Below are 27,118 nucleotides of genomic sequence, written 5' to 3'. Positions count from 1 at the left end.
ATCCCTTGCTCCTATCATCCGACAACTCCAACATGTGGTGATTAATTATTCATGCTTTAAACCTTCTATCATTATACTTATACCCCCTTTCTTATCTATCCTTATAATTTCTCACATTTCCCTCCCTACCCCTACCCCGATACATAAACCCTTATCATCTTTCTTATCCGACAATAAATAAATAAATCGGAAAAAAAATCGTACTAGGAAAACCTTTGGTAAGAGCTGATAGGCTACAACCGATGCCCCCCCCCCAGATTCGGCCTAGTTTTTGGGGTGTGCAGGAGGTGGTTGAGGCGTTATCGCTTTCCTGTTGCTGGGGCTCTGTTCCGTTCTTTTCTGCTTGCTTAATTTGTTCTTAATTCATCTGATGACTGAAGAGAGGAAGAAGGTATTCCATTTCTCTCCATTCTTCTTCTCTACACTGACTTCTTCACGAGAGATTGGAGAAAGTATTCTTCCATGTAAAAATAACGGTCCCTACTTCTCCATAAATAATTTTAGTTAGTTAGTTAGTTATTTCTTTTTATTTGGCCCCCATTAAACGGACATTACAGTCTCCAACTCTTTTTAGAGGTCCAGCCAGTACCACAATTCCCAAATTCTGTGATCTCCAGATATCCGCATCGCGTCTCTTTAACTCTTTTTGAATATTATAGTACTCGACCAGAGAGATGAGAGTTCTTAAACAAACGGAATTTTCTATTTCGACGAATTATATGTTATTATTATCTCTTATCAGAAGAAATTATATAGCCCATGACAAAATTTTCTCCATACCTTTTCTTTGCAATTTGACCGTTTCTTTTTTCCAGCAGGAGATCTCCACTCCAACTTGCAAGTCAGTTGTGCAAGTTTAATGGTCATTGCTGTCGGTCTCGCTCAGGACTATCTTCTATATAGCTCCTGCTACTTGAGTTGCAGCAGCCAGGTGAATAATCTTAGCGAAGAAACTTCAGTTCCAGAGATTAATTTAGGGTATCAGTAATTGAAAGAAGAAGATGCTACCAAGCTCGTTAAAATTGGAACAAGATGATCAGGAGAACTCTTCATCAAGATCCAGAAGTGCACCGGCAACGCTACCCGAGACAGAAGCTACTGAGACGTGGATGGCATTTCCGACCAAGGATTCTGAAACACGCCTGAACCGCAGTGAGATAGTTGAGGAATCAGTTGATCGTGGAAGCAACCAGTTGAGAGTGGTGAATCAGAGGGATGCAGAAGTGGGAGCAGTATTAAGATCAGAGAATGGAAGTCCGAGTATCCAGAAAGTTGGCTTGAGGTCATCAGATACTGGAGATAGGTCCTCCATGGAAAGGACTTCAAATGAGTCAAGTTTTTCTCAAGACTCGAGCTTGCCTAGGGTCTCTCAAGAACTAAAGGATGCATTATCCACTCTTCAGCAGACGTTTGTTGTGTCAGATGCAAGCAGACCTGATTGCCCTATAATGTATGCTAGTGCTGGATTTTTCAGTATGACAGGCTACTCACCGAAAGAAATCATCGGAAAAAATTGGTGCGGTTCTAATTTGCTAACATCTACTGCCACCAATTACTTTCTTGCAGTTGAGCTTAGAGATAAATCAATTACCCTCTGCAATTTCTACCCATATATGTTTGAAATCTTACCAACCTCTCAGGCAGAGAGAGGCGTTAGATTCTCAATTTCATGACGACCTGCAGCAGACCTTGCGCTGTAGACATTGATCAAAACTCTGATTTCTTTTTTTTTATTGCAGCCGCTTTCTGCAAGGACCAGAGACAGATAAGTTGGAAGTTGCAAAAATAAGAGAAGCTGTTCGAAACGGGAAAAGCTACTGCGGAAGGCTCTTGAATTACAAGAAAGATGGGACCCCTTTCTGGAATCTTCTCACAGTAACACCAATAAGGGATGACAGTGGGAAAGTTATTAAATTCATCGGGTGAGACATTTCCTTCTTAATAGTGCAGTCTTGGTTTTCTCATGATACATCCTATAGAAAATGCAGTGCAACTTTAAGCCTGCAAAAATCATTTCATTTGGATTGAGTGCCTGGGAGCATAATTTGGTCTTTCCACTGGTATCCCAATGATTGAGGCGCCATTTGCTGCTGGAAGGTTGGAGTTCAATTTTCCCTCAGCAGCAATCTATGTCTTTACTGGGACACCATAAAATGGAAAACAAAACACGGGAGCCTAATTTGGCATACCATGCAATATTTCAGTCTCTAGAATCTATACAGAGTTATGAAGGCGCACATTACTGAACTTCTTAGAAGAAATTGAAAAGATCAGTTACCTCATCTTTAGAGGATTTCTTTCGAGTCTCCAAATACTGCATGTGATCGCTGGAGATCTGTTTCAGTATTCATCCATTGTGGTGATGAATGTTCATCCAATTTTCCTGAAAGGAAATATTTCACTATGATATGTTTAGTTTCAGAAGAATTAACACAAATCTGAAGTTAGTGTGATAATATAGTTTCAACTAAATAAGATGTCAACTGTAACTTGGTAGGTAATCCTGTCAACAACAAATTGCTTGGACAGGAATGTAGCTTGTCTTGTTGAATAAGCTGTTATGAAACTATGAATTCAGTGCTAGGAAGTTTGAAAGAGATTTTGCAAGACCCTACTATTGGATTTCTGAGACAGGACTGCTGATATTATTATTTGGTTGTTCATGACATGGAAGAGCAAGTCTTATCCATAACAAATTCAGATCAAGGTAAATATGGAAATAGAAGAGCTGATGTGAAGCAAGAATGGCTAATATTATAGTAGAAACACTAATCTTTGTTACGTTAGATGACGTTATATCATGATTAATGAAGTAGACATCAATTGATGTGAAAATTAGTATTGGTTGAAGGTACATGATCAACCACAAATATTCTCTAGCAGAGATCTAGACTAGACTGTTTGAAATAGGCCGCCTTTTCTTTTTGATCTTGTCAATGACACCAGACCAGCTAAAAAATCCCAGTTTTTCTTGTTGATATTGTGATCTCAACTCCCAGTTTTTCATTTTTATTTTGTGAATTATGCTGATGTATTTATCTTTTGCACAGGCACATCACTAACAGAAATTTGGTTATAATTTTCTCGTCATTTACTAGATTCCATATGCTATCTTTGGTTTTCATTTTTCTGAAGTTACCAATATAATTTGCTGCAAGTTAAGCACAGGACATACTCACATTATGCTTCTCTTCACCATCTAGAGTCTATACACATTTAACTTCCTTGCTGTTATGTTCAGAATGCAGGTTGAGGTCAGCAAATACACGGAAGGCCTAAGTGATAAAACACTGCGACCAAACACCCTGCCAGTGTCTCTGATCCGTTATGATGGTGACTAAGCCTACTCTACACACCCGCAACATGCACACACCTACACGACGCATGCATACATACACAGACAAAAATGTGCATGCACACCAACCAGACATACATACATACATACACATCTTGCAGTATACTGTCTAATCTCTACTACTTTTTCTTACCAGAACGGCAAAAGGAGAAAGCTTTGTCTTCTATAACAGAGGTAGTCCAGACTGTGAAGCATCCTCATTCTCACTCACATGCTGCACAACAGGAGGTCCCCATGAAAATCAGCGAGCAAGAGAAATTCTCCATTAGCTCTCCCCTTCAAACCCCTGATGATGTGACATTTTTTAAGTCAGCAGGCAGACTAACTCCTCTTTGGGATGTCAAAAATGAGTCATCAAGAACGAGCATCAGGAAATCAGGTCGCTCTTCCTTAATAGGGTAAGTTAGATACTTCTTCAAATTCATGACACTAGAGGAAAAAGATATTCTTATACTGTTACGCATTTGTTCCTTGCTCTTTCAAAATGACAGTCACAAAACTGAGCAAATTCATTAATTCATTCAGTAATAACAGCTCTTAGCCAATTCGACCGTGGGGATCAAAGTAAATTTCAAATGCTCTCTGTGTATTTATGTATATTGATAGTTTTGAGAATTTCATTCCACAAAGATTTCTGGACCATTCACACATAGCAATAGTTTCTAAGTCTCTATTCAAACATGGAAACAGTCATTTCCGTCAATGTGTAACCAATGGACATTTAGATACCAAAAAAATTGATCTACTTATTCTTTTACTATGGAGAACTAAATTGCAACAATTAAATCAAACAAAATAAAATTCTGAAACCTCCTCACTAGATGCTGCTCATTTCTAGTTACAAGAAAGCAATAAATAATGTGAGAGCTGCAATGTTCTGTTTGACCCTTTGCCTTTATATCTACATAGAAGAACACAGTACAAGATCCTAACGGAGAGAAGAGTATCTCATATATAAATATATCATATATCTTTATGAGGCTAAAGAAGCAAAATTTCTTATTTGCCTTCATATTCTTCTGTTTTCATTTTGTAATTTATCATAAAGATTCTCCCTCGTCCCTCCTGAATATTCCATGTTGCTACCAAATGTTCATTGTTTCTATCAAATGGAACTGCAATTGCGGAAGTCAGTATCTTCTAGTTCTCAAAAAGATAGACCACATCTGTCATTATACACTCAACTAATTGGCAGGTTCAAAGGAAGAAAGCGGAGTTCTGTAGAAAGTCATGTATCCATTGTCGAGCCGGAGATCTTAATGACCAAAGAGGTACAGCGAACAGAAAGCTGGGGTCATGTGGAAAGAGAAAAGGATATAAGACAAGCAATTGATTTAGCTACAACATTGGAGCGCATTGAAAAGAACTTCGTAATAACTGATCCAAGACTTCCTGATAACCCAATAGTAAGTTGTAATCGTAATCTTTTCTCCCCTCTTTTCTGGATTGCTTGAGACATGGAGACGGTTAAATAGATTCGTTGATATATTGTAGACATTAATGAGATACATGCTTGCATTTATATACACGTCTTTGATAAAATTAAGTTCATCTACTACAATATTTTATCAACTGAATGCATCATTTAAAAGCAAAATTACATACATCAGATAATTTCTGTAGATAGGCTTTAATAAAGTATGCTAAATGCTCCAAATTGTTTAGGCTTGTTCACGTGATTGAAATGGAACCATGTTTCTCTGATATAAGTGTGTAAAACCGAATCAAGACCATACGTACTCTTTACTTTATAACTTTCGATCACAGTATAAGAATTACCAGCCTTACAAGGAGCATATGTTCACAGCATGAGCTACCTTAGACTTTGATGCAAACAGAGAAGGGGTAAAAAAGATTCTTTCCTATTTGCTAGATGCAGGCTGGAGGAACTAAATATGTTTTGTTCAATATTCTGCAGATATTTGCCTCTGACAGTTTTCTTGAGCTGACGGAGTACACACGAGAAGAAATTTTAGGAAGAAACTGCCGGTATGAAATATAACCACTACCCTTGGAATAAACTATTGGCTAGAATTTTGGATCTAACCATCCTTGATTTGCTTGGACATCAGTACAATGAATACTTCTTACAGTATATCTATGATTAGAAGTATATTTTTAGACTCTGAAACTGTGCCAAAAAGAATATCGATCGGACTGAAATTCTATCCATATATTTATGATTGTTTGGCTCTTTGTTGGACCTTTGAGCTAGATTTCCTATGATCAAAAGTATGCGGAAGTCATCTTGCATAAGTTGATAGTACATTATCCACTAAGCAATATAACCATGACTCCATAAGTTCAGAAATATGAAAGCTTTGTGATATTGCATGAAGGGAAATTAAAACCATTGCTAAAAATGTTGTAATAGATGTGATTCATTACAAGGAGAACAAATTAGATTGTCCTTCTCTCTGTCACAATTAAAATATGATGCTGGACTAATCAGTATAGATTTATGCAAACAATTGTCCAATTTGCATCCCTAAGGAGATTTATTATAAAAGGAACAAATGTCCACAGTAAGTAATTGAAATGCTGTAACTAATAGCAACATTTCAAGAGTCCAGTGAGAGCATCACCTTCTGTCTCCTCATCTGTCAATGAAATACTTGTTATCTAAGTCATGTTACAAGTTGGACACCCTTTCGGCATCTCTAGCTCTCTGATTAGAGAAAGTATGAATTCTTCACTGGAGAATAGTGTCACAGTAAATCATGATATTTAATGTTGTCATCTTTATCAACAATATCAGCTTACCAGGTTAGGTGATGCCACCTGAGATTCTTCTCTTGTACCTAATACAGAACTACTAGTACTTCCATTCTCTTCTTGTTTGATATATGAGATGTCAGATACACTCCAACATAACATCTTTTGGACTCCAGATTTCTTCAAGGACCTGAAACAGATCAAGGTACTGTTGAAAAGATAAGAGATGCTATAAGAGAACAAAAGGAAATAACTGTTCAGCTAATTAACTATACAAAGACAGGTAAGTTTGCATCTACAGTACTTCATCCAAAAATCTTAAGCTACAGTATTGGGCATCAAACTTGATTTCCTTCAAAGTAGTTATTCACTTATTTGTGTTGTTATCACTCAACAATTCGCTGAAATAATTGGGTTTACCACTTTTGCCCATTTGACCCAGGAAAGAAATTCTGGAACTTATTCCACTTGCAACCTATGCGTGACCAAAAGGTAGCTAACAAGATTCTAATTTGTTTTTACTATTCTTATCTATACTAAGCCCTATTAATTTTTATCACTGCTCTTTATGTTGTTAGGGGGAGCTTCAATACTTCATTGGTGTGCAACTGGATGGGAGCGATCATGTTGAACCCCTAAGGAATCGCCTATCAGAAAGGTCGGAGATGAAGAGTGTCAAAGTGGTAAATGTTTACTGCCGTTAATTCTGCAGATGCTGGTCAGTTGATGCATGATGCTGAATGAAACCTCGAATCACAGTATTCTAGCCTGTATGACCAATTATTGACCTTGGGCCTTTAATACAATAATCATCTACTATCAAATATCTTCATCATGTCCATCAACTGACTGTTAATAGGTATTATAATGCTCTTGGCCATCAGCATGATGTCTTAATAATGTCCATCAGCATGCGAAACCAAGATTGTCATTCTCAACTTTATATTCCTTCAGAAACTGCTTTAATTTTAGAAAAGAGCAACAACCTCTTTTTCAATGTAATTACCTTGGTGGCTCCTTACCAGGTTAAAGCTACAGCTGAGGATGTTGATGAAGCTGTCAGAGAGCTTCCTGATGCCAATTTGGTAAGGTACATTTCTTTTTATTGTTGAGTGTTAGGATTAAGTGAATAAATGATAACCTTTTGTTCTACTGTAAATTCTGACTAGCGATTACATCCCTTTTTTTGAAAACCAAAGGTTTTCTGTTATATTAAAGTACCCCAACTTCCTTTCAAGGAAGAACTAAACTATCTGATTATTGATGACCACATTTTAATTGAGAATCTTTTATGTCAAAACTTCAAAATGCAGGAAGAAAAATTTATCTACTGACTACATATCATTCCTGACAACTTGCCATTTATCTAGTGTTTTTATGCTACATGAGTACATCTCACTAGTACTTTGTTATTCAGGGACCAGAGGACTTGTGGGCAACTCATTCTAAACCTGTATTTCCCAAGCCTCACAAGAAGAATAATTCTTCTTGGCTAGCTATAAAGCAGGTATGCCATGTATAATTTCTTGGGTTCCACAGCACAGGCAGGCAGTCAGGAACCATGAATGATATGCTGCCCATTGCATTTCTGCTGCTAATACTTATTGATTGGAGATTATTTTGCTTCAAACCTAGTAAATCTTAGGGCTCGACCAATAATGCAGTCTCAATATCTTTAGTTAATTCATTTAAAATAGTAAAATCAACATCTACATGTATTATATATATTATACGTGATAGGAAACACAGATATTTTCATATTCTTCTCGGATTCTATATCAAAAATGATACACATCAGATACTTTCGGAAATGTATCTGATATTTTCTTAAAATATTCAAAATTTCAAAAATAAAATGAATGTTGTGGATACTTATTGAATACTTACGAGATTCCTATTAATATAAGCTAAATCAAAAGAAAATATTACATTTCATTTCTTATCGAATCTAGAAAGTTTCTGTGTGAAAACCAGAAAAATTGGGTTTGTCTTTTTATGATATGATAATTTAGGAAAATTTACATATGACACCCTGCCTTAAAATTAAATAACAATTCGAACCCTATATTTTTATAATTTGCAAATCGAGTCCTATGATTGGCGAATATGTGTAGAAAACACTTGTCGCTAGATTTATTAGTTAAACTTAACCAAACTTCTATATTAAGTTAACCATACTAGAAATATTACAAAAGTATCTTCAACTAAGTTATGCTTACTCAACCTATACTAATGGTATTTTAGTTATTTAAAAGAAATTAATTTGACAGAATATTCTCATCCGCTCAAATGGTGTTAGTTTAAATTTAACCCAGAATATTTTCTGCATATATTCGTTAAATCGTAGATCTCGATTTGCCAATAGTGAAGATATAGGGTGTAAATTATAATTTTGTTAAAATACAAAATGTTATATGCAAATTTCTCAATAATTTATATCAGGAAATCATGTTATACTGATCAATTTATTTTGCTTTATAGATTGAATTTTATTATTTATCTTACATTGTAGATAGTATATACTACGTAATATAGTATTTCTTTGTTATGAATGATAGTTCTTTTAATGGATAAATTGGAGATCTCTCTATGTAAAATATCATACACAGCAATAATATTTAATTCTTCAATTAAGAAAATAGATAACACAAGTTCATTAATATATATAAATATGAGTTATATATCATAAGCATGTCGTATTCTTATTTTTCAAGATTTGTTGTACCAGTGCATCCGTGTCTATGCGTCATAGATACCGTGAGAGACTAGGTATTAATGTTGACCAATAAAAACATCTTTAATAAAATTAAAACAATAAATTATAACCTCTTATTAGGATGTACAACTCTTTGAGGAATGGCCAATGTCAGCTAAATTTGACCAAGTTGAATGAAAACAACAGTGAACTCTTGGTGTTAACTATCTTAATTTATTATATGAATAATTTTCCACCCATTCTCCTTTATCATGGACAAAATCCTCTACAAATCTGAGGATTACAAACCATTTCTCACTGTTTTTCTCAATTATATCTTTCCTTATTATAAACTATGTGATCTTAGTTGGACATATCAAGACCAACTCACAGTAATATTCTTCCACTTATTTTCATTAGTATCAGTGTATCACCTTAACTTGTTGAGATGCAGCTGAGCAAGAAATTTGGCATGCAATAATGCAATATGGAGAGACTAAATAGTGTTATGAGATAGAATAGATGCAATATGTGATATCTATCTTTCAAGTATGACAAAAATTGACATGGAAGCTGATATCCTAAGTAAGCAATAGCTCACCAATCTTAGCTTTCAAAACCCAGATCACTTAATTTCTTCCTTTTATGTTGCCCATGTATCTCAAAAATTGGAAAACACTAGTATGTTTCACCATGAGGAGAGCCAATCTAGAAAAGTCTTAAACTTCAGTTGTCACCTAATTCTTAACAAATTTGACAGAGTAGGTATCTATTGATAGAGGCATAAATATCTAACAAAAAAATCATGCACATTAATTGATGCTAAAGAAACTATCACAATTCACAGACACTGATAGCTTCCATATTTCAATTAATTCAGCAAATTCCCGTTGACCAACATGGATCAAAATGACTATCCCTATTCATTCTAAACAAAATAGTATGAAGGATTGGAAGGGTGCAATATGTGAGACTTTTCTAGTTCACTTTCAATTCATGAGAGGGTTATCTTCAATATGTTGCAGAACGGACGTCAAGTTGTGAATTTTAAGATCCTCACTATCTTAGATATATTCCTAACTTACCACCAATTCTGTATTTGTATTCTTAAACGCTCATCTTCTGATTTAGTTGAATAGCAAAATTTATTCTCCTTTATGTTATGCAGATTACCAAAAAAGGGGGAGAGATTGGCTTGGAGCACTTCATACCTGTAAGACCTTTGGGTTCTGGTGATACTGGCAGGTATACGCAAATTCTAATTCCTTGTGAGACATTGACGCCCTGGCCAAAATATTAATGCTTTCAGACATTGATGCCCATATGTTAAGGCACATACTTTTATAACAAGAGAACAAATTAACAACTAGTGTGATTTTCTTTCCTCACCAAAGAGAGAACATATCTTTTAGTCCTAGAAATAATCATAAAAGATTTTGATAGGGCAATTTGATGTCTTCTGCAGTGTACACTTGGTGGAGTTAAAAGGCACTGGTGAACTATATGCAATGAAGGCAATGGACAAATCAGTGATGTTGAACCGAAACAAGGTCCCCTTTCAATTGATACATCAGATGCTTAATTATTCTATTACCTTTTCCCTATAATGTGCTCTTCCTGATACAACCTAGCTTTTCACTATAAGGAGTATTACACATTTAATCTAGGTAATGCATATTAAGCTATAGTTCACATGCTTTTGACATGTATACATTGGGGCAACTACTTACATAAATAGACAAAAGTATGGAATGGAACTATACATAGCGGACCTAAGGCCACAAATGATGCAGTTGTGCTTTAGGTAGCTGGATGCATGTTATTGACATGTATACATTGGGGCAACTACTTACATAAATAGACAAAAGTATGGAATGGGACTATACTTAGCAGGCCTTAGACCACATATGATGCAGTTGACCTAGTAGAATCACTTCAGCAGTTAGAGGAACTTTTAACTCATGAAAGTACACCTTGAGTCCATAATATGTGTGTGTGTGTGTGTTGCTCAGGGAAACAACCAAAACATTAATGAGATTGACAAGTGTAACTTTCTTATCTAGTATTGTCAGTACTACATTATATTCAGACCCTCACTGAAGTACAACTAAATCACGCTTAAGGGGATTTGTTAGCCATCAATCATTAAAAAATAATAATCATATACTACTTTAGCTGCTAACAAGCTCACAACACCAATATGATAGCTAAAAGCCTAGAAGAAAGGCTTCCTATAAATAATATGACCTTAGCTTCCTGAAATATCACATGGTTATGATTGTGAGAGTTGTCATTCTATTCTCAAAAAGAACCATATCTTATGTTAATTACCACGTGGGCATAGTATAAAAATGAAACTAGTGCAATAATTTAGTTTACTTGACTACTCACACCAGTTATTGAGTAAAAGGGAGTGTAATATGCAGCTTATTCATAAAATACAGTCTTTTGGTTGCATATGTTCTTGCAAACTGAGCAAGTCAGAGCAGCTTTTAGATAGCCAGCTCAGTGACTAACAGTTAGTTCACCACCTCTGTATGCTCTTGCAGGTTCATCGAGCATGTGTTGAGCGGGAGATATATTCACTGTTGGATCATCCTTTTCTTCCAACTTTGTACGCTTCATTTCAGGTTTACTCTTCTACCTTTAGTAACTTCTTTTTTTGCAAGATGCCTCCTATATGTGACAACTGCTGTCTACAACTTCCTTTTGAATCATGGTACAGAAAACCACCATACAATTCTTATCTGATAATCAAGTTTGAAATGTTTTTATCTTGTGAGAAAAGGCAAAGAATTAAACATATAAGAGTCAATCCAAATTTCATTGACATTTTCAATCTCTGTCAAGATCATAAAATCTGATCTGTGTAAAGATCTTGTTTTGCATTTACATCGTGTTAGTTGCCACAGTGGTCATGGCACTATATTGTCCTATTCTATGTTAACACCTAGAAGTGTGCTATAGTCAACAAAGATATCTACAATTGTATCATTCCTGCCTCGAGCTAGAATTTTCAAGACATATCCTTGCTGTACACACCAGAGAACAGAAGTAATATAAATTTTCAAGACATATCATTGCTGTAATACTCCATGGTGCAAATAGCCAGAATAAGCAGTCAATACATATGCAAAAAACTTGTTGCTTCAAATTTGAATATTTGAGGGCTCATGTAGCCAATGTTTTGTTTGAATTATACATGTTAAAAGTATGCAAAATGTAGTTTCAATCGTATATCATATGCCTATATTACATATTACCTAATCGAAATTAATTATTAAGGCAATCATGTCTACGATTGTGTAATAATTCACATTACTAGAATATGATTTACTATAGAATTGTTCAGCAAACTTTTCAAATTTTACTCATTGTTTCACTTATTGTTTGCTTCGTCAGACTTGGTATTAGATTATATGTTTCTTTTGAAGCCATCTTCTTTTGTTTATTCATTTCTGCCTTTGAAAAGCTCAACTGTCGTGGACAGAAGTGGTCTCTGAATGGTTTGTCCAACTACTACCTATTAGACATTCTTCTCAGAGCATACATAGATAGAGATCAGAAGGTCATTAATTTGGTATGGAATAATATATAATTCTACCAATACGAGTAAAAGAAAAAAAATAAAATGTTTGGAAGAGAAAACATATGATACTAATTAAATGATGATTGATTGGTCAAAGCGGACCGGAGACATGTTGTTTTACTCTCTCTATTCAAAAGTGGCAGTTGATATCCTTATCTTACAGGGATGCTTAAGTAATACATGATACTTCATAATCCTGAGTATAGTTTAAATAAGTGTCAGCTGCTACTGGAAAAATAAATAGTCTTTTCCCTTTTGCATATTCCATTTTTTGAGTCATACAACTGTTCATTTCTAAAGTAGTAGTCATATATCAGACAATCAAACAATTAATGTTCTAGTACATTTGCATTGCAAATTATATGGGCCTGTGTTCATATAACATATGCCCTAGTTATCATTATGCTTCTTAATGGAGTGAAATTCACTGATTATCCTCTATTCTTCAGACCAAAACACACATTTGTCTCATAACAGACTTTTGCCCTGGAGGAGAGCTGTTTGCATTGCTTGACCGACAACCAATGAAGATTTTCAAAGAAGAAGCTGCTAGGTACAAGAAGGAAGTGCTTGACTTTATTCCAATTTATTACCATAACAAATTTCTTCACAGACAATCCAAATTTGTGTCTTTTACAACTTCCCATCAGAATTTGTAACTGCTTACAATGCAATGGCACAGGGAGATATTTACACAACTTTTTCAAGAATCATTGAGAAACTAGTTCACATACAATTCTCTAACATCCATAAGGTCTAAAAAAGGATAACAATTAAAGCCATCAATTAATTGGATAGAAAATGCTTCCTTTTAATTTTAAAAGGATTCAAACATTGCTGAACATTTTTAAAGGTGTGTGGATGATAGATGACGAATAGTAATTCTAAGACTTACATAACCTGTGTTAATTTTGCAAAACTAGCTTTATGCCTTATCTGTACAAATAATTATTCTGCACTTAAATACCTAATATTAAACCCTAAAAAAATTCCCATGAATTTTAATTAAATAAATATTTTCAAATCAACGAGCACATCAAAAGGGTTTTCCGTTGGTATTGCTTGATATTTTGCAGCTTTTTTGTCATTATTGTTTCTCAAACTCATAATTACCTTAAAACTTTTGCAGGTTCTATGCAGCAGAGGTTCTGATTGGTCTCGAATATCTTCATTGTCTAGGTAGTTCATTGACTCAAGTATGCAGGCAGTAGATTTTTACATAGATTTACTTTTACCAGTCCTTTATTACATATTTTACTAACATATAACCATTGACAAATCATTACTTCCTTTTCCAATCAAAAGCTTTTCAAGGTTTTTTGTTTTAAAGTAGTAAATCATGGATCTCTGTTTTGCTGCTCCATTGCATATTTGTCATCTTTTCTCGTTGTTTTGCACATGCATTTTATCTGGTATTTTTTCGTGTGAAAATGATAGATCTTACAGTATTTACATCTTTTTCAACATAGGAATTATATATCGTGATCTGAAACCAGAGAATATCCTACTCCAAAAGGATGGGCATGTCGTGTTGAGTGACTTTGATCTGTCATTCTTGACATCTTGTAAACCTCAAGTAAGTCTCCTATTCCATAATGAAAGCTGCCATTACTGTACTTTCTGTTGTCTTTCCTTTCCAGTTATGTGATTTGTCAAAGAGAACTGAAATTCTCCTAGCCTGGTTATCATCAGGTGCCTGGATAAATGTGAAACTGTTATTATCATCAAATGTTTTATGAACCAGATCACTGCTGTCAGATTGACTATGAGTTCTATTGAATGCAAAAGAACAATGTTTCCACAACTGCAAACTAATTTGAGAATGTGAATAAAATATACTAAGAGAAGTTTCAGGAACATTTGTTCCTCTTCAAATAGACGACAAAATTGAGCACTTCACAGAAAAGATCTTGAACACTATACAATTTGAATAGCAAAGCTCAATGATCTATTAAATCTACCTAAAGATTTACAACTGAACATCGTACCTTATATTGTATTGGCTTGTTCCTGTAAATTTTATTTCTCTTGTTTCATTATTTAAATAGAAATTGTTTTACTTCTTTTAAATTCTACCATCTAATTTAGGAAACTTTTCTCTTGTGTTCTCTTAAGTATATAACTATTAACTCTGCTGTTTAAAGATCCATTATGATGTACAACCTCTCTGTATTATCTATTACTGTATATTAGGGGTGTAAATGAGCTGAGTGAGTAGGTGTGCTCAGACTCAGATTGAAATTAATTTTGAGCCTAAAAATTTGCTCGAGCTCGGCTAATTTACTTTCGAGCTTGAGTCAAGCTTGAGTAAACCAATTCAAGCCTCTTTCAACCCGGTCAAGCTTGAATTAAATAAAGCTTTTTTACTTCAAATTAGAAAGAGATATGAGCCATCAGATCTTGAGATAATATTTATGAATTATCCATAGTATAAATTAGTATAATATACTAGTAATTTTGAGACTTATCAAGCTGAGCCTAAGAGAGCCAACTTGTGAAAAATCTGTTGAGGCTCGGCTCATTTACTTTCGAGCAAAACCTTAGCCCAAGCAAAGCTCGAGCTACTTGTTTATTTTGATAACCCTACTGTGTATTACCCCCCTAAAAAAAAGTCTATTTATTATGGTCTAATCCTTAAAGCAAGTAATTGAAATTACAAAATTGTAACATTACGTCTAAACAATGACACTTCCTATTTCATTCTTCTGTTCATTATTCAAGGCACTAACAAATTCGAGTATCCTCTCCCTATCATACATAATATTGGTCATATCTTCCGTGCTATTAGTCTCTACAACATTCTTTTATGTTCTTAATTACAACTAAATGCTTCATTGAGTTGCTGACCTTTATTCTTCTCTCATGCATTATATATATATATATATATATATATATGCTTGGACTTATCTAGGAAGAGGAGAAAGTTAAATTATTCCCTGACAAATATGAGCAATGATTTTTGCAATAATCCACCTGTGAATATGCACCATGATGACATCATCTAGAATTAAAAAAAGAGAAACTATCACAGACATTTCTGCACTTATTTGGTATTTTTTATCCTCAGCTGGTCAATATGTTAATGAAGTATCATACTGCAATACTTATAAAAGATGTAAATGACAAAGAGCTATAACATAATATTCTTTTTGGTATGACGCAATTTTCACAAAATACTACAGCATCTTGCTATTTCAAGTTTTCAACTAAACATATGAGCTAAACTTTCTCATATAAATATTGAACTATAATTTGGTATAACAATCAAAACATTCAATATTTTGCAGGTACTAAAGCATGCATCAACATCAAAGAAAAGAAGATCTAAAGATCATCTTCCCCCAACCTTTGTTGCAGAACCTAGTACACAATCAAATTCATTTGTTGGAACAGAAGAGTACATAGCTCCTGTATGATCTTTCTCATTTCTCATGTATTTTAGTTTGTTACATGTTTCCAGTTATCTGCTGAATGTCAAGTGAATGCAAAAAATTTACAAAGTAGCATAATTCATGAGGCGTGATAACAAAAAAGACCTACAACTTAAATGTAGTCCATTAGGAAGAAAGCAGAGACTTTTAGCATAACTTGACTATCAGTCAACTGTGATCTCTGATCACAGCTATGGGTAACGGAAGAATAAAGTGACAGAAAAATAGAATCACCAAGGGCTTGTGTTCAAAAGTACTTAACATGATAATTTGCTATTGCAGAAAATAATAAAAGAGTACTCATCTGTAATAACCGCACCTGGATGCTGAAGTGAGATAAAAATGTCAACAAGATCTTATATGGTAGATGATGCTCAGGTGCCTTCACCAAAAGTCAACCTACAACATTCTTCTTGTGCAATATCGTAAGCACACAAAACAGTCTAGGGATGGATTCATCAATAATAATAAAAAAACCTTACATAACATTATTAAATAATAATACCTTTGGCATGCCAAAGGAACCATGAACCAGAGATTTTTCATGTTTCCCATACTTCAATACTTATTCAAAACATTTGAAAAATGTGCAAACTATTAAGACTTCAATTTAGTTGTTCCCTTATTGATTTTTTAAAATAATGAAGTACAATAACTGATTCTTGGGAGTGATTGTCATTATGCTAATTATCTTACCATGGCTTTTCTTACTGAAATGTGCATCCTATTGCCTACGTATATGCCCCTATGCTAGTATCAGTTGTAACTAGCTATAATAAATGCCAGCTTTATACTCACCTTTTTGAGGTAGTGTTTATCTTCTTGCATCACTTTGTATCAGGAGATTATCACTGGGGAGGGCCATAGTTGCGCCATCGATTGGTGGGCTCTTGGTAAGAATACCAACACATGGAAGCATTGATTAGTTTTAAGCATGCAAGCTGAATACTTAATGCCCATAAATTAAACTAACCTAGAGCCATCATATCACTCCTAAAAAGAGTAGTTAATATTTTTCACATTTGAACGAACAATATGTTTGTCTTGTTCCATATTTACATTAGTTCTTATTGCTAGGTAACTCTTAAACCAGGATTTTCTTTATGATGAATAAAATGAAACTTATAGATCTCATAACAGGCAAATAGATAATGTAAGGTGTAAAATGCAGAAATGCAAAATGTTATTATGCACAATGTTTACTGCTAGACATAATTTTTCCTAGGAAGAAACTTTGTCATTTCTCAACTTGTTCATAACTAAAACTTTTACTCTAACTTCCTAGTATTACTTGTATGACAACATCGCACGCACAATGACTAATCTTATTAGAACATTTGAAGTGCATGTACTTAAACCTGTTCTATTTAGCAAGTTACAAAGTTAACTTTCTAACCATTGCTCTTCACCAAGAACAAGAATGTGCATTTCCATTTAAATATAGAAAAAGAACTAAGTAGCATGCATCTCCAAAGAGACAAGTCATCATTCCTTCAGCTCGGCTTGCCATATCTGAGTAAATCCTACTAATACCAAACCTATCCTTCAAAATACCAGCCTTCACCAATTTTTTTCTAATATGCAGGAATTTTGCTTTATGAGATGTTATATGGTCGGACACCCTTCCGAGGAAAGAATAGACAAAAGACATTTTCCAACATTATGCACAAAGAACTCACATTTCCCAGCAGCATTCCAGTAAGAAATTGCAGTGATCCTATTAAACTTTGATTGTGGCTGATGCTTAGTCAGTTTTATTTTCAGCAAATCTTGTCTACATTACATACAAGAAGTCTGAATTGGGTCATTATGCCTTTTTACTAAATTTAGCTTATTAGCTTAGGGTTGCCCCCAAAAAAAAGTGGCAAGAAGAAAACTCTTCCCATCAAATGTGGTTACCTCTAAGTAATAGGCACTCATCTAAGCTAGGCAGGCAGACAGGCCTCTTTACAAGAGGATTTAGGGAAAAAAAAGTTAGCTGTCAAGATATACTTCGATCCCTTTCTTTATATGATGGTTCTTTAGGAATTCACAAATCCAATTTCTAGTAAAGAACATGCTAAAATAATCAATCCTTACATATCACAATCAACAAAAGTAAAGATGCATCAATATGTAGTTATGTAAAATCTACTACCTATCTAGGTACATGTTCTTAAATAGATAGAGATGGAGACTGATGGAGGAAAAGGGTTCATGCATGGACACCAAAAAGTTGGGACCTAGGCTTGATAGAATTTCCTGGTGTTTCTTCTTGATACCCATCTATCTATGTGTATCAAGCACATGTGATTCTATCTTCCAAGAATAATTTAAAATTATAGTCACCTGCCTAGACTCAAAATTTGGTGTATATAGTTATGTCTTTATATATAACCTATCTAAATAACTATGTGAGTAAAATAAAAATTCCTATGTCTCAAGGCTCCCTAATTGCTTCATATAGTTGCTGCTGCCTAGTTGGTCCCCCAACCAAATCAACCTCATATCCTCATAATCCATGAAGCTGACATACCTATGATACTGGATATATCATCACCAGGTAGGCCCTAATTAAACTGATGACTGGCAAATGATTAGAATTTTGTGCAAAGAGACATACCGTGGTCGCTAGCTCTTATCAGGACGTAATTCCTAGCAGAGTTAGTTAGTTTTTATCAATATATGAACTACAAAGACACCTCAATCGTCAGAAATTACGGCGAAAAACAATAATAACATCACCTTTATTCTGCACTTAGGATTGCTCTTGACAGGCCATATCTTGTACATGGTCAATCAGCCTGTCCTATGCCCAGAGAACCACCACAAAAGAAGCCAGTCTAATCTTCTGTTAGCCAATTGGCATGCGCATAAATAAGATCAACTTGTTTCTTATAAGAAGAAATTACTTCAAAATTCTGCAGAGAAAATTTTTGTTTCAACCAAGGAATGTTAGACTAGTAGACTGTTCCCCACTTTTATTAGTAAAAGGAATGGTTTTTTCCTCCACGCAATATTCCTTCATGAATTCCTATGACTGATTCCAAGTATATTGCCAGGTTAGCCTTGCAGCAAAGCAGTTAATCCATGGATTGCTCCATAGAGACCCTGCTAATCGTTTAGGATCAAAGATGGGTGCTAATGCAATCAAACAACATCCTTTCTTCTTTGAGATCAACTGGCCACTTATCCGTTGCATGGTAAATTTCAAATTCAGGTGTCTCAAGAGTCAAGACTTCTTAAAAGAAATTATGTTTAAGAATATCCAACCACTATTGTGCTTACAAATTTTTGCAGACTCCACCTGAGCTAGATGTTCCTCTTCAACTAATCGGAGATGAACCTGATTCAAAAGTGAAGGATATACATTGGAATGATGAGGAAATGCTCGCTCAGAATCTTGAAAACTTTTAGGTAAGAGCTATTTTCCAGGCAAACCTCTAAGCAGAAAAAAGAAAAACCCTTCTTCCTCTTAACATTCACAAGAGAAATGAAAAAGAACACAATTCTCCAAATATCTCAACTAAGATGACATCAATTGAATGTGCTTATGATACATAATTCTCTCATCATTACTTGATTTGCAGGTCTTTTTATCATGTCGGACACTCGGACCACAATTGCATACTTTCCTTGCCCCATAAAGATTCTCCTTTGCAGATGTCCCACCAGGATAAACATAACAAGGAAAATGAGTAGGTAAAGATGTACAGAAATAAAGCAATGTATATTATGACAGTACTTTCGGAGGCAAACTGCATGCAACCAACACATAATAGAAGCATCATCTTGAGGCATCTAAGATTTCCTACTCTGCATGCCACATTGGAAAGAAAAAATATCCAGAAAGAACAAGTAGAATAATGCTTATTTCTGTGAGTTAGTCCACGTTAGATATTTTTTGTACTTTTATATAGTCAATAAAATTCTAACAGCTGAAGGTTAGTTGAGAACTCAATCCACTTGAAGCTAATGTATTCACAAGGATATTCTACTTTTGCAGGTATTTTAAGTTACAAAGAGACTTCCCACATAATGTATCCGAGCAAAAAACATCTTTCTTCAAGAAATATTTCTTAAAATATTATTTTACTAGCACACGCCAACTTGCTAAGCCAACAGATCACAATAAAGTTTAGATGACTCTTATGTTCAAGCAAAAGCACTCCTGTAACATCCAAAATTCAGAAAACCAACTTGGAGAATCTTTCTAGATTCATAGGGTAGGAGCAGGAGGAAGCATGTATAGGATAAAAATATCCAACATAAGCATCAGAACTATAATGACCCGGAGCAGTAAATGCAGAATAGATATCCAAAACCAGACCTAATTAACTTGATATCCTCCAAATTCGCATCAAGTTGTGCCTCTCTAGACCTAATGGTATCTGATATCCACCAAACTTTATTTGAGTTGTCATTTGTTTCAGGCTTTCAGCCACATGTCAGAGCAGAATAACGGATTGAGAATGTCTGCTGCTTTCATTGCTATTAAACCAGTTGCAATAAATGTCATACTAGTGGTAACAACCCAAAAGATTGTCAAAAGGAAAACTCAATTTGCCAAATGATAGATCAAAAGATCCTTTTCGATTGGCATTTCTATCAATAGCCCTCATATGTCACTGGGGAGATAATTGCTTCCAGGGAACCATAAGAGAACTTGGCTATTAATACTAACATTTCAAATCTCCCAACCAGAGATCCTATCAGCTACACATAACACGAATGATAATCCTATTTGCATTTTTAAAAGAAAATCAGGAAAAAAGAAAAAGAAATATGGTGCACGATGAGTACCTCCTATGAAGAAAGCTAATATCGATGGTTAGGTGTCAAGTCATATTTGGGTAGTTGCAACAAACAGGTGGTGAAATTTGACGAATCTGTGAATCATGAGATCTCTTACAATGTCCAACCAAACGGACTTATAATGCATAGTGTCAGTTTCCAAAGAATGAGTTCTTGGTGAACCTCGATGCATTACGATACTCGAAGATGCAACGACATCCAGAGAAACTAACAGAAAGAGAAAAAAGGAACAATTAAAGGAAGTGCAAGTTTAAAGATCTCATGCAGCATTCCCTTTTTGGGTCATCCCATCAACTATCAAGAAATAGCCTCTTCTTGCAGTAACAGCAAATAGTTCAAAATATATTAGAATAAAAAGATACATATCTAGCATCCAAAAAAAGGAGGCAAGAAAAGATGGCTATCTATGCGAGATATTTAGCTGAAAAAACCAGAACAAATATACCAAGTGCTTGCTGCTTTTACATAAACACTAAGAGCACCAGAAATAACTATCCTCCAGTCAGCACATACTTGGTCATTCTGATCCTATTGCTTCGGTCACAGGCTAGGCCTTGAGGCGGTAGCATGGTAAAAATGTGCAAGTTGAGGACTGCACTCTTTTTAACAAGGCTGCAGAAAAAAAATAAAACAAATATGACAGACAACAATTGGTCAATACCAAACCCTGGGACATTAAGTAGTCAGCTACATGCACAACAAGAGCCAATAGGATGTTAAAAGAAGCATAATGAGCATAAGATGTTTACAAGAAATTTTCTATAGGATGTGATGGTTTCAGTGCTATGAATTTGTCAATCTTGTATTACAACCTCAAGTGGCCAAAAAGAAAGAAGAAGAGAAAGAACAGGCTTGGAAGAATCAAGGACAGTGGAATGAAGGAAAAGCATGACTAGCAAAGTCTCACCTTGAGATGTTAGATTGTAAAAGCACCCTATCAACGTGTTGCAATCGCCCTCAAGGAAAATGATTTTCGATCTGCGTTGCTATTCTGGACAAACAAAATACGAAACTTTCGAAAGTAGTAAGGATCGATCTAACTGTTGAAATGATCTGAGATTAAGATATGTTATTCCTCTGGAAGTTAGGAATCCAACAACACAATCGGAATCTCGTCGATCGGGTAGATGGATCAAAATATATGGGGTAATTAATAACCAAAGATCAGGAGATAGTGAGATGGACGTGGATGATAGAAGTTGGTAATGTGGTTAGGGTTAGAATTATGAAAGATGATGATGGCTATGGTGAGTGAAATAATATCTTGAACAAGATAAGGAGAAAGAAAAGAGCTTCCTAGTATAGCTAGTTGCTAAAGTGGGAAGGGAGAAGCGGAGAATTAACCTCGGCAGTAGAAGAAAACTCAAGGCGAATACCGAGGGGAGGATAGAGGAGGGAGAAGGTTGGCTCTAGCCTAGATACAAAACAAAAGCTTCAATAATCAATGATCTCAAAGTATCTACTATTTCACTGAAACAATAAACTTTAATATGAAACAACTTAACTGACAGACGTTCGAACACCCTTCAACTGCATTCGAACAACAAAAAACAAAGCTCTGTATATGTGAACGCTATGCAGGCGTTTGAATGCCCTTTGTTCGCATTCAAAGGGCCAAAAATAGTGCTTTGTATGTGCAAATGATGTGCAGGCATTCGAACACTCTTCGATTGCGTTCGAAAACAGCATCCAGAAATTTTCTTTTTTTTTTAACTAAAACAAAAAACAGAAAATGATCCAATTTGAGGTGGGTTAGTCATGTCCAATCTGTATTTGAATCAAAAACTGCAATACAAGGCAGCCGCCTCAAACGCCATTCAAAACACTGATACTTATCCTTTTCTCTCATCCAGCCTCATTTTATCAAGAGTGAAAAAAAAAAAGCATACTTCTCTTCGAGCCCATTACCATGGGCGCACCTAGCTATTAAAAGAGCCATAAGTTTATTGGAAAAGAAGTGTCTAACAGGATCATATGATACAATTTTCAAAGACACAAAGCAAGGATTGTGTGCCAATAGCACATGTCGTGTCGATATCCTATCGACACACCCCAATTGTGCCATTTGCACATCTCCAAATAGGTTTCTAAAGCTATTTATACATATTTTAAGTTCTAAAATATGTATTAAAGCCTATGTTAGAATATTTTATCCCTAGATATTGTTGTAAAATACTTAAATATACCAATAGTCAAGTAAAAATATAATTCAACACATAATATCAAATAGTTATTAAATAATTTCCATTTACTAGTTTTGAAGGGTATTTTATATAAATTTGGCACAAAATGTTAGATTATGTAGAATGACACTTACAAATGATAGGTCTAACTTTATTTTGTTAAATTTAGAATGCTTAATATCAGATTTGGTTTCTAAATCAAAGAAATTAGAAAGAGAAAATAAGATAAGCATATCTTTTGATAGGATTCAAAGATCCCATTCTTATATCAACCTCATCTTCTAGATCTCCCTTTCTCCTTTTCTTCTTTTTGGTTTGAACAATAAGCCTATTAGCAAAGAGACTTTAAAGAAGGGCCTCCTTGAGTAAGCTAAATAGGTATCATGAGGCACTCAAGACATGCTACTTGGTGTTCTAACTGTATCGAGCGATACGGGCAACACATGCAACGACACACGTCAACATGCCTCGGCATGAAGGAGTGACGTTGACACGCCTCCTGCCGGGTGCCAACACATCACTAGACCAGCAAGGCATTCCTTGATGCAAAGAAAGTGATATTTTTCAACAAATAAGGATATGATATGTGAGAACTATTTCACTTCTAACGCATCACGATGCACATTACACATGCACACACACAGGAAAAGGAAGCCATAGTACATCATAGTATATGCTAAATAATTCTCTAATCCAATTGCAAAGCATGCGACATCATTTTCCAATATGTAAACTGATATATAGTTTAAATAAGAAAAGGAATATCTTAACTGATCATTCAGATTTTTCCATTTGAAGTTCTCGAATTGTCTAACTTAACTTTCACCCTATTTCATATGAATGATGACTTCTGGCTACGAACTCATGAGCACAAAAAGATAATTTACACATCTAGCACATTCTTCTGATTACAGTTTCGAGAAGCTACCTTTCATATTAAAACAACTATCCAAATTTAAATGTAAATGTAAACAAACAAGATCAAAATTGCATTAACCAATTGATCTTGATATTGGAAGCAAATAGATCAAAAACTGTACTCACCATGTAAGTTATGAGATCAAAATGGTCTATGAGAGTCCTTTTTTCCAAAGATGGCCTCCCAAACTAGGGGTGAGAATGGACCTTTCTTGTCCAAGTGCTCCTTAACAGCCTTTTCATCAATAATAAAGTCCCTCTCATGGAAATTTCTAACAATCCTCTCACCTTCCTCCACCCCCTTCTCTTTGCAGAATCCATCAACCAAGCCAACGTAAGTTGCTGCATTTGGTGAATGCCCTGCTTCAAACATCTCTGTGCAGAATTCAACCGCATCTTCCAATTTCCCCCCTCTACACAACCCCTGTATCAGAACTGAATAGCTAAAAGCATTCGGAACAATACCATTCTTCTGCATTTTCCTAAAAATCCTCTTTGCATCATCAAACTTGGCAGCCTTGCAGAACCCTTCCACAACAGCCGTGTAGATCACGACGTCAGGGATCGTTCCCTTCTCACGCATCAATCCAAAGAGCTTCATGGCTTCCTGGATCAATCCATCTTTACAGAGCCCATCTAGCATGGCAACAGCATTAGGGATGAGCCCCGTCTCCTTCATTTTCTTGAAAATTTCATCAGCATCTTCTGGTGGTGATTCGGGCATTGCAGAAAGGGGCTTCTGATAAGTTTCTTTCATCTTGTCACCACCACCACCACTACCATCTCCAAGGTCCAACTTTTCAAAGAGGGTTTCCCCAAGTCCACCCACACCTTTCTCCTTGCTGAGAGAATCTTTCTTTTCCTCTGCCTTGGATTTGTTGGAGAAACGAGGAGGTGATTCTTGTTGAAGTAAAGATTCAAATTCCTCGTCGTTATCTCCATCGCGGAAAAGGTCATCTGGTCCTCCTCCAGTTGGTCTATTGGGCGTTCGATTCCGAGGAAACCTACGGCTTCGACCCAGCATCTCATCTCCATCCTCGAGCTCAGGGAAGAAATCGCCCGCCTCGACATCAATCTGCCCCGCTCCTCGTGGCGGTTGAGGCCTTCGATCTCCCCTCAATGGCCTTTCGTGCGTTCGGGCCGGAGGGCTTTCTTGGGAGCTTTCTTTCCTCCTTTCCCCAACATCGTCTCCGCAGTTGAGCGTCCGGAGGTAGACATCTTCCGAAGGATCGTCTCGTCTTGCTCTTCTATCGCCTCTCATGGGCCGATTAGGGGTAGTACTGAGTTGGGCTCCGGGTGTGTAAGCAAGAAGAGAGCGGGAGGGGAGAAGTGAGCTCGACCGGCTCTCCAAGATCCAAGATCTTGGCAAGGAGGAGAGATGCCTCAAAAATCTTGAGAAGAGAAGCTTAGACGATCTCACCTGCATAGCTGTGTTCTTCTTCACAAATGAGAGAGGGAGGGAGAGTGTTCGTTTGTGACTGTGTCTGTTAGGGTTTAAGAGGGGTGTATCAGTTAGCGGAAAATATCGATAAGAGCCGGGGGCAAAATGGGAAAAACAGGGGCAGTGCCTTCCTTAGTTGCTGGGGATAAGGACCGGAAGGCCTCCGATTTGTTATCGTCTGGAGTTTTTTGTTCGTGAGTATTAACAGGAGCTTCGCTTAGACTGGATATTCTTCTCCCACAAGGTATTTTCTCTCCAGTTCTCTGCTCTATTTCTGTGGATAATTCACTCATTCTTGTTAGGTTACGCCAAATTTGTGCTCCTCTGGTCATTTTGGCACCATAAATTGTTGGCATAAATTGTCCGAGCTGTCGTGCTTTGGTCCCTATGCATGATCTCTATCCTCAATCTGGAATTTGGGAATATGGGTTATGTTTCTCCTCAGAAATTCATGTCAATAACAGTTGGAATCTTATCTCTTTCTCTGATTTGAATTCTTGAGCCTTTCATTTATGTTGGGTTGTAATGTTTATTGTCTCTCGCTACCTTGCGGGAGTAGTTTATAAGAATATTGGGGCTGATTTGTACGAGCTTCATGTGAAAATACCAATACCAATATAGTGGTGCTTGTGTTTGATGATTTGTCTTTTGCAATTTTGACTCAAAACTGTCTTAGGAAGTATGGGAAGTATTGAAGACAGGAAAACCATTGAAGAGTTCCTCAACGAGAAGGGATTTGATGATGAGGGAATACAGCAAATGTTGAGAAAATGCAAGCGGTTGCAGAGCGTAGAAGGAAACAGAGCCTCTGAGAATTGGAATTACTTGAAGAGCATTGGGATTAAAGAGAGAAAGCTTCCCTGTGTCGTCGCAAAGTGCCCCAAAATACTTGCTTTGGGCTTGGATGAGAAGATTGTTCCCACAGTTCATTGCCTCGCAACACTTGGAACGAAGCCTGGAGAAGTGGCTTTGGCCATAAGTAAATTTCCCCACATTCTTTCTCATAGTGTAGAAGAGAAGCTATGCCCACTACTGGCTTTCTTCCAGGCATTGGGGATCTCAGAGAGGCAGTTGGGTAAGATGCTGTTGCTCAACCCTCGGCTCATCAGTTACAGCATTGAGACCAAGTTTTCTCATACTGTGGATTTCCTTGCAAGCTTAGGTCTCAATAAGGAAGGAATGATAGGTAAAATTCTGGTAAAGAACCCTTATATTATGGGCTACAGCGTCCAGAATCGGCTACAACCTACAACTGAGTTCCTGAAATCGATAGGCTTGAGTGAGATGGATCTGCAAAGGTTGGTTGTTAACTTCCCTGATGTGCTATGTCGTGATGTGAACAAGATTTTGCAGCCCAATTTAGCATTCTTAAGGGATTGTGGATTCAACACTGACCAAGTAACGCGGTTAGTGGCTGGGTATCCGCCCATTCTTATCAAGAGTGTAAAAAATTCCTTGGAGCCCAGAATCAAGTTCCTGGTGGAAGAAATGGGAAGAGGCATCAGTGAGGTAGCAGATTATCCAGAGTTCTTTCATCATGGTCTGAAGAAAAGCCTGGAGTTTCGACAAAAGGTGCTGAAGCAGAAGAATCTACAGTGTAGTTTAAATGAGATGCTGAATTGTAACAAGAAGAAGTTCATTACCAAATTTGGCTTAGTTGGAGGTCACTGCTGATTCTTTCTTATTGTCAACATTTTTTCAAGTTCGGCATTTTGACATTAGTAGAAGAGAGTCGGCATTTCAATCTCTTGTTCAAAACCATATTGTTCTAGGCAGGCATTTGTAACTTGTTGTTTGTCTCTCATTCCGATTAGTACTATTAGATGAATGATGCAATGCTTAAAAAGGTAATGTGATGGCTAGGCCAGATGATTGTTGCAAGTTTGAAAACCCTTCTGAGGAGTCAAAGCATCTTCAAGGTTTTGCCAACTTCATTAGTGCCATTGCAAATGGGAACGGTACATGGTGAAAGCAGATTGACTCTACTTCCTTAACAG

The 27,118-nt window shown here is 36.0% G+C and overlaps 3 protein-coding genes across 7 annotated transcripts; 2 read left to right on the top strand and 1 right to left on the bottom strand.

Moving 5' to 3' along the window:
• The first annotated feature begins 208 nt into the window (after window positions 1-208).
• LOC140779645 (phototropin-2-like) lies at window positions 209-19,725 on the top strand. 3 transcript variants are annotated; one of them, XM_073124820.1, is made up of 24 exons: window positions 209-391; window positions 819-1,516; window positions 1,740-1,922; window positions 3,242-3,333; window positions 3,492-3,753; window positions 4,551-4,761; window positions 5,274-5,344; window positions 6,247-6,353; window positions 6,513-6,562; window positions 6,649-6,753; window positions 7,096-7,155; window positions 7,488-7,577; window positions 9,934-10,010; window positions 10,231-10,315; window positions 11,315-11,395; window positions 12,804-12,907; window positions 13,484-13,533; window positions 13,824-13,930; window positions 15,642-15,764; window positions 16,627-16,678; window positions 17,371-17,483; window positions 18,827-18,967; window positions 19,065-19,181; window positions 19,355-19,725. In XM_073124820.1, the coding sequence occupies exons 2-23, from the start codon at window positions 1,002-1,004 to the stop codon at window positions 19,179-19,181; spliced, it is 2,796 nt and encodes a 931-aa protein (XP_072980921.1). In that variant the 5' UTR covers window positions 209-391; window positions 819-1,001; the 3' UTR covers window positions 19,355-19,725. The 3 variants fall into 3 exon arrangements, with proteins under 3 accessions (XP_072980921.1, XP_072980922.1, XP_072980923.1); XM_073124821.1 differs by having other exon boundaries at window positions 816-1,516; XM_073124822.1 differs by lacking the exon at window positions 209-391 and adding an exon at window positions 403-464.
• Window positions 19,354-25,252, bottom strand: LOC140779648 (uncharacterized). The gene is made up of 2 exons (XM_073124828.1): window positions 23,807-25,252; window positions 19,354-21,191 (listed from the first exon to the last, which is right to left on the bottom strand). The coding sequence occupies exon 1, from the start codon at window positions 25,104-25,106 to the stop codon at window positions 23,823-23,825; it is 1,284 nt and encodes a 427-aa protein (XP_072980929.1). The 5' UTR covers window positions 25,107-25,252; the 3' UTR covers window positions 19,354-21,191; window positions 23,807-23,822.
• LOC140779649 (transcription termination factor MTERF6, chloroplastic/mitochondrial) lies at window positions 25,240-26,920 on the top strand. 3 transcript variants are annotated; one of them, XM_073124829.1, is made up of 2 exons: window positions 25,240-25,365; window positions 25,798-26,920. In XM_073124829.1, the coding sequence occupies exon 2, from the start codon at window positions 25,803-25,805 to the stop codon at window positions 26,793-26,795; it is 993 nt and encodes a 330-aa protein (XP_072980930.1). In that variant the 5' UTR covers window positions 25,240-25,365; window positions 25,798-25,802; the 3' UTR covers window positions 26,796-26,920. The 3 variants fall into 3 exon arrangements, with proteins under 3 accessions (XP_072980930.1, XP_072980931.1, XP_072980932.1); XM_073124830.1 differs by having other exon boundaries at window positions 25,302-25,365; window positions 25,424-26,920; XM_073124831.1 differs by having other exon boundaries at window positions 25,305-25,365; window positions 25,802-26,920.
• Window positions 26,921-27,118: the final 198 nt, after the last annotated feature.

Source organism: Typha angustifolia, chromosome 15, assembly GCF_048772165.1.
Source record: "Typha angustifolia cultivar Huaian chromosome 15, ASM4877216v1, whole genome shotgun sequence".
Lineage (NCBI taxonomy): Eukaryota > Viridiplantae > Streptophyta > Magnoliopsida > Poales > Typhaceae > Typha > Typha angustifolia.
This window is presented reverse-complemented; position numbering and strand designations above follow the sequence as displayed.

Coding starts and splice junctions, on each gene's coding strand:
- LOC140779645 (XM_073124820.1), top strand. CDS start 1,002: ATGCTACCAAGCTCGTTAAAATTGGAACAAGATGATCAGGAGAACTCT. Junction 3,754..4,550: donor GGTCGCTCTTCCTTAATAGG/GTAAGTTAGATA, acceptor ACTAATTGGCAG/GTTCAAAGGAAGAAAGCGGA. Junction 6,563..6,648: donor AACCTATGCGTGACCAAAAG/GTAGCTAACAAG, acceptor TTATGTTGTTAG/GGGGAGCTTCAATACTTCAT.
- LOC140779648 (XM_073124828.1), bottom strand. CDS start 25,106: ATGCAGGTGAGATCGTCTAAGCTTCTCTTCTCAAGATTTTTGAGGCAT.
- LOC140779649 (XM_073124829.1), top strand. CDS start 25,803: ATGGGAAGTATTGAAGACAGGAAAACCATTGAAGAGTTCCTCAACGAG.